Source organism: Otolemur garnettii, unplaced genomic scaffold (genome assembly GCF_000181295.1).
Source record: "Otolemur garnettii isolate 467f Iridium unplaced genomic scaffold, OtoGar3 scaffold00011, whole genome shotgun sequence".
Classification (NCBI taxonomy): domain Eukaryota; kingdom Metazoa; phylum Chordata; class Mammalia; order Primates; family Galagidae; genus Otolemur; species Otolemur garnettii.
The window spans coordinates 24,059,443-24,066,018 of NW_003852406.1; the positions used below are offsets into that span (position 1 = coordinate 24,059,443).

General features: G+C 55.1%; 1 protein-coding gene across 1 annotated transcript; it reads left to right on the forward strand.

The window, feature by feature from the left end:
• The first annotated feature begins 688 nt into the window (after positions 1-688).
• NR2E3 (nuclear receptor subfamily 2 group E member 3) lies at positions 689-6,271 on the forward strand. The gene is made up of 8 exons (XM_012801875.1): positions 689-895; positions 1,652-1,778; positions 2,063-2,166; positions 2,250-2,471; positions 2,584-2,759; positions 3,624-3,870; positions 4,085-4,190; positions 5,990-6,271. The coding sequence occupies exons 1-8, from the start codon at positions 802-804 to the stop codon at positions 6,120-6,122; spliced, it is 1,209 nt and encodes a 402-aa protein (XP_012657329.1). The 5' UTR covers positions 689-801; the 3' UTR covers positions 6,123-6,271.
• The last annotated feature ends 305 nt before the right edge of the window (positions 6,272-6,576 follow it).

Genomic DNA, 6,576 nt, shown 5'->3' on the forward strand with positions numbered 1-6,576 from the left:
CCCTTATCAAGGGATTGGTGTGGGAGCCTCTGGACTGGAGAGAGGGCTCTCCCTGAGACCCAAAGGGAGCACCACCTTCAGGGACACACACAGAACCAGGGACCCACACACACTGGATCCACACACAGACACAGGGATCCACGCAGACACAGAGACACACACACACTGGACCCACACACAGACATAGGGACACACAGAGACACACAGACACAGGGACAAACACACAGTGGACCTACACACTTGCCTTCAGACTCATGCCAAGCAGCTCAGAAAGATTAAAGTCCTTGGAGGCAGTGGAGTCCACACCTCCCTTCAAGATCTGGCACTGAATGGCCAATAGCTGAGAGCACAGGGCAGAAGGGCCCCCCCCCCCCCCGGACACCAGGTGACCTGGGAACTGGTGTGGGGGAGCAGGACTGACCGGCTCTCGGGGGCACCTTGGTAATGCTGCAGGTGTGGCCAGTTGATCCCCTGTGGTGACAGTAAAGATTAAGGGGATCATAGACGGCCCCTGGGGGAAATCTCCTCAAGCCAGAGCCGCAGTTGTGAGGGGCTTCGGGAACTCAGGGTAGCTCCGGAGTTCAGACAGAGGGGACGGAAGGCAGACAGGGAGGAGAGACAACGGCACAGAAAGATCCAGAGACAGAAAGAGGCTACCGGGGGAGGGAGAAGAAGAAATAGAAGAGAGACAGAGGTGCAGAGATAGAGGCAGAGTCTGGGCCCAGCCCAGCACCCCCGGGGGCCCCTGGCAGGCAGGCAGAGGCTGCCCTGGGACCGCCCAGGACCAGACCAACAGCTCCGATGAGCTCCACTGTGGCTGCAGCTGCACCTGCAGTGGGGGCCGCCTCCAGGAAGGAGTCTCCAGGCAGGTGGGGCCTGGGGGAGGATCCAGCAGGTATGGCTTCTCCTGGAGGTAGGGTCTGGGCCCTTGGGGAGCAAAGTGTGAGCCAGAGTTTACAGGGCCCATGCAGGGAGCCAGAGCAACTCAGATCCGGCAACTCCGAGGGACAGTGTGAGGGAACCTGCTGGAAAACCCAGAATCCTAGAAACATTGATGGGGGAAGGATGGTGGTTGGCAGAGCCAGGACAGCACAGCTGAGCCAATGGGGAAGGAAAGCGTTCCCTAGTGGTACTGTCAAGAATCTTCAGCTTGGCGCCTGTAGCTCAGTGGTTAGGGTGCCAGCCATACACAGAGGCAGGCAGGTTAGAACCTGGCCTGGACCTGCTGAACAACAATGACAACAGCAACAAAAAAATAACCAGTCATTGTAGTGGGTGCCTGTAGTCTCAGCTACTCAGGAGGCTAAAGCAAGAGGATCTCTTAAGCCCAAGAATTTGAGGTTGCTGTGAGCTATGATGCCACAGCATTCTACCAAGGGCAACATAGTGAGACTCTGTCAAAAAAAAAAAAGAATGTTCTGGGGGTTAATGGAGCCCGAAGCCAGCTGTAGAGAAGGAGTGGGAGGCGGAGAAGTGGGCACCGGCACACCGGCTTGCTGAATGCTGCAGCCGAGGGCGGAGAGAGGGCAGACAGGGTGGGGTAGGGACACAGGTCCACCTCCCTGATGGAAAAGACACGAGTGCTGAGAAGCGGGTGGGCAGAACCCAGGGGCGCATGTGGCCCTGCCCCAGTCCTGCCCCTGCCCCTCAGGTGTGGGCCCCTCGCTCCAGTGCCGTGTGTGTGGGGACAGCAGCAGTGGGAAGCACTATGGCATCTACGCCTGCAACGGCTGCAGCGGTTTCTTCAAACGGAGCGTGAGGCGGCGGCTCATCTACAGGTGGGGGCACTGGGCTCCCCTACAGGTGGGGGCGTAGAGTTCATCTACAGGTGAGGGGCCTGGGCCCTGGGCTCACCTGCGGGTGAGGGCACCAGGCTCCCCTACAGGTGAGACCCCCGAGGTCATCTACAGGTAGGGGTGCTGAGCACCACTGGGCTCTGGTCTCTGGACCCCTGGGTAGAGGTGGAGGGTGTTCTGGGAGGGAAGGGGCAGAGCAGAAATGTCCAAACCTACGGTCCAGGGCATCCCCAGACAGTGACCTCTGGGACTCCCTTTGCCTGCAGGTGCCAGGTGGGTGCTGGGATGTGCCCGGTGGACAAGGCCCATCGCAATCAATGCCAGGCCTGCCGGCTGAAGAAGTGCTTACAGGCGGGCATGAACCAGGATGGTGAGTCAGGGGCCGACCTGGGACACATGGCAGAAGGGACGGGTGTGACTGTTTGTGTGTCCTGACCCTGCCTGCCTGCCCAGCCGTACAGAATGAGCGCCAGCCGCGAAGCACAGCTCAGGTCCACCTGGACAGCGTGGAGTCGGACACTGAGCTCCGGCCCCAGCCCCTGGGGGCTCCCTCAGCCCCAGCAGGGCCCAGCTCACGGGGCCCCACACCTGTGTCTGCAGCCAGGGCCCTGGGCCACCACTTCATGGCCAGCCTTATAACAGCCGAAACCTGTGCTAAGCTGGAACCAGAAGATGGTAAGGGGCAGGGTGGCCAAGGGCCCCACACCTAGCTCTGACCCTCACACCCAGCCCTACCTATACCCCCCAGCGGAGCTGTCACCACGGTCACACACTCCTCCTCCAACAGCTGATGAAAATATCGATGTCACCAGCAATGACCCTGAGTTCCCCTCATCTCCATACTCCTCTTCCTCCCCGTGTGGCCTGGACAGCATCCACGAAACGTCGGCTCGCCTGCTCTTCATGGCTGTCAAATGGGCGAAGAACTTGCCTGTTTTCTCCAGCCTGCCCTTCCGGGATCAGGTACTGGTGGCCTGCCCGCTGGAGAGCTGGGCTAGGCCAGGGTCAGGCGACCCACGGGAGTCAGCCAGATCAGGGCGTGTCCACCCTGTGCCGGTGTGAAGGGAGTTACCCACCGCCCATGTGGAGGTGGGTGGGGGCACATGTCTCTGAGATGGCAGAGATGGTGGCCATGGGGGTGCACATCTCTCCAGGGCAGGGATGGTGGTGGGGTTGCACACCTAGGGAAGGATAATGCCTGGGGACCACAGGGACCGCGGGATTTGAAGCCAATGGACATAGGCTCCCTTGGTCCTCTTTCATCTTAGGTCCTCAGGCTCTGCAGACATCCTGTGGGTGAAAGGAAGTCTGCACATCCTGAACAGCATGAGTAGCCCGCTGTAGGCCCTCCCTGTGGCAAAAGTGCCTATGACTTCAGGGCTTGAGTTTCGGCCCAGCCTTTCCACATGCAGGATGCCTCTCTGGGCTCCTAAGGGTAAGCAGACCAGGGAGAGAGGCGCAGTGAGGGACGAGTGTTTGGATGATGTAGCTCAGAAGAGTCAGGCTGAGTCTCCTGAGTGCACACAACTTACAACACTCCTGGGGTGTCCCTAAGGCTGTCCAACTGCCTGTGGCTCTAGACTTTCCTAAATGTTCCAGATGCAGCTCTGGATGGAACCCACATCCAGAGGATAGGCGGCTGAGCCAGACGGTACCAAATCCCAGACCTATGGGCTCCTGCTAATGTCGGGCAGAGGTCAGAGACCATCCCAGGCACTCAGGACCAGCCCTTCTGTTCCTGGGGTGTCCAAGAAGATGACAGAGTCTCCAGGATCAGCCAGAGAAGCTATGTATCTGCTGTAACACTCACACCCTCTCTGAGCACAGGTGATCCTGCTGGAAGAGGCGTGGAGTGAGCTGTTCCTCCTGGGCGCCATACAGTGGTCTCTGCCCCTGGATGGCTGCCCTCTGCTGGTCCCTCCAGAGGCCTCTGCAGCCAGCGGCTCCCAGGGCCGGCACACACTAGCCAGCATGGAGATGCGCATTCTGCGGGAAACTATTTCTCGATTCCGGGCACTGGCAGTGGACCCCACGGAGTTCGCCTGCATGAAGGCCCTGGTCCTCTTCAAGCCAGGTAGCTGAGTCTTTGTTTAAGCCTTCCAGAGAAATGGTTGGGGTTGAAGAAGGGCATTTCTCTGCCTCCACCACCCACATGCTGCGGACCTGTGCAGGCCTCTCCCCTGGGGGCAGGAGGACAAGAGAGGTGTCCTGCAGGCTCCTGGTGGCCTATGAGGGAGCAGGCTGGTGAGGTCCCGGGAAATGACCTCACTGGCTCTGCTTCTCCCCAGAAACACGGGGCCTGAAGGATCCCGAGCACGTGGAGGCCTTGCAGGACCAGTCCCAGGTGATGCTGAGCCAGCACAGCAAGGCCCACCACCCCAGCCAGCCCGTGAGGTGACCTGAGCATGCCCCTACCCGCCATCCCTCCCTCCCTTTTCCCCCTCCCTCCACCACCTCAGGGCTCCACCAGTCAGACAGGACAGGGGTCTCACTTCAGCCAGCGCATATTCAGCAACTACTGTGTGCCCAGCACAGAGTCAGGTCCCGAGAGTGGGGTGGGAATGTGCTTCTCCCCTCAGGGATTCCAGGCACAGTGGCCACGCTGAAGGCAAGGACTGGTTTCGCCAGGTGTTGAGGGTGGCATGTGTTTGAAGGAGACAGACCCCTTGGGTGTACAGGGTGCAAGGTAGAATCAGGAGGGCCTTTGTGGAGGCAGAGCTGGACTTGGAAGGACAGATACGTTCTAAAAAAAGAAACTTCGTTTGAGAAGGGAGAGAAAGAGACGAGGATGTTCTTAGGGCAGGAGCCCTGTTTGAAGACACAACAGAGTCCTGCCAGAGAGAGAGATTAAGCCAGAAAGGCACCCCAGGACCCGGCCAAAAGCCACATCTGCTTTGGGAAGCCGAGGGGAGTCACTGCAGGTTTTTGAGCGGGAGAGTATCTCATGTGAGCCAGAACCCAGGCAGCCACGGAGTTCTCATCGTGGGGAGTGGAGGAGGTGACAAACACAGGAGACTTAGAGTTGGAATGGATCAAGGTAATGAGGGAAGAGGAGCTGTTTGGGAGAGGAGGTCCCAGGCCGTCCCCAGGTTACCAATGAGATTGGTCTGTAGGACTGTTCTTCAGATGAATTTGTATGTAAGTTGAAACAGGCACATTTACCTATTACCTGTAATAGTTTTCACTTGTTCAGTGTGAGTTGGATTTTATAACATGTATGTAAGCTGGATGTTTGTAACATGGGGACCACCAGTATTCAAAAAATAAAAAGGAAGACTTCGCCTGTGGCTCAAAGGAGCAGGGCGCCGGCCTCATATGCTGGAGGTGGTGGGTTCAAACCCAGCCTGGCCAAAAACTGCAAAAAAAAAAAATAATAATAATAATAAATAAATAAAAAGCAAAGTCAGGACGAAAGGTAGTTTTGAGGGAACAGGATAAGGTCTGTTGGAGATTCAGGATGCACTTTTTTCTAGGGTACATTTGATTCCTGCCAGAGAGAGAAGCCAGAAAGGCACCCCAGGAGGTCAACTAGTCAGACCTCATATGAGAACAGCTCTGAAGGCCATTCCAGAAAAAGTTTCAACATTTTCTAGACTAGATGCTGGCATAGGTGTGTCCTTTCCCAAGAGGAATACCTCAAAGGTGACCATGGTGATACCAGCAATGAAGTGCATCTAGGATGAGTTAATGAACTTAATTGTCTAATATATGTATCATTTATATTCATAACTAGCCATAGAATGATCATAATAATCTCAGGTATAATAATAATGTATTCACATATAGGTGCTCCTTGAGTTACCATGGGGGTTACATCCTGATAAACCCATTGCTAAGCTGAAAATGCAGGTTCAGACGTAGCCCTTTTGTAAGTCGAGGAGCATACTGAATACTTATTGTTTCCGCACCATGGTGAAGTCAAACTATCTGTACAGAATTAACATAAGTAACTTTTCACTCTCTAATCTTTACACCTAATAAAAAATATTTATTTACTGTTTTTATCCCACTCCTTAACTAGATGGGGTGGGACAGTGGCTCCCAACGGGTCTGAGGTGGGTGAAAGGAGCCTTCCCTGGAAATCCTGCACCTCTCACCTCCTCCTTCCCCTTCCTTGCCTGGGAGGGCACCGTCCCGGGAACTGGTGCTCAGAAGCCAGTGATGACACCGATGGGGTCCTCTCTCTTGCTCAGGTTTGGGAAATTGCTTCTTCTTCTCCCGTCTTTGAGGTTCATCACTTCTGAACGCATCGAGCTCCTCTTTTTCCGCAAGACCATAGGGAACACTCCCATGGAGAAGCTCCTCTGTGACATGTTCAAAAACTAATGGGGTGGAAGTAGAACGTTTGCACACACGCTGGAGAACAATCGACTGAAGCTGAACAGTCGTTCAGCCTTTGACCCAGCAATTCCGCTTGTCGGTGTGTGTTCCTAGCTGAAATGTCCCTTCCAAGGTATTATGAGACTATTCATAGCCCCCAAGTGTACATTGACGGTAGAATGGATTAATAAATTGTGGTGTAGTCATATAACGCAAACCAGCCATAAAATGAAAGGAATTGTTGACATGCAGGACAATGTGGATAAATTTAACAGATGTTAAAGTTGAATAAAAGGAGCCAGGCATGAATTCCATTTATCCAAGACTAACTGGTAGTGACAGAAGCTGGTGTAGTGCTTATCTTTGAGTGGGGTGGTGAGAGGGTAGGGGAATTGCCTGGAAGGGGAGCCTTCTAGTGTATGAGAAATGTTCTGTATTTTGGTCTGGGTGGTGGCTTCAC

What these genes read in the sequence shown, in the direction of transcription:
- NR2E3 (XM_012801875.1), top strand. Translation starts at nt 802, where the DNA reads ATGAGCTCCACTGTGGCTGCAGCTGCACCTGCAGTGGGGGCCGCCTCC. An exon ending in AGGCGGCGGCTCATCTACAG is followed by an intron (nt 1,779 to 2,062) that starts GTGGGGGCACTG and finishes CTTTGCCTGCAG; the next exon opens with GTGCCAGGTGGGTGCTGGGA. An exon ending in GCCTGCCCTTCCGGGATCAG is followed by an intron (nt 2,760 to 3,623) that starts GTACTGGTGGCC and finishes CTCTGAGCACAG; the next exon opens with GTGATCCTGCTGGAAGAGGC.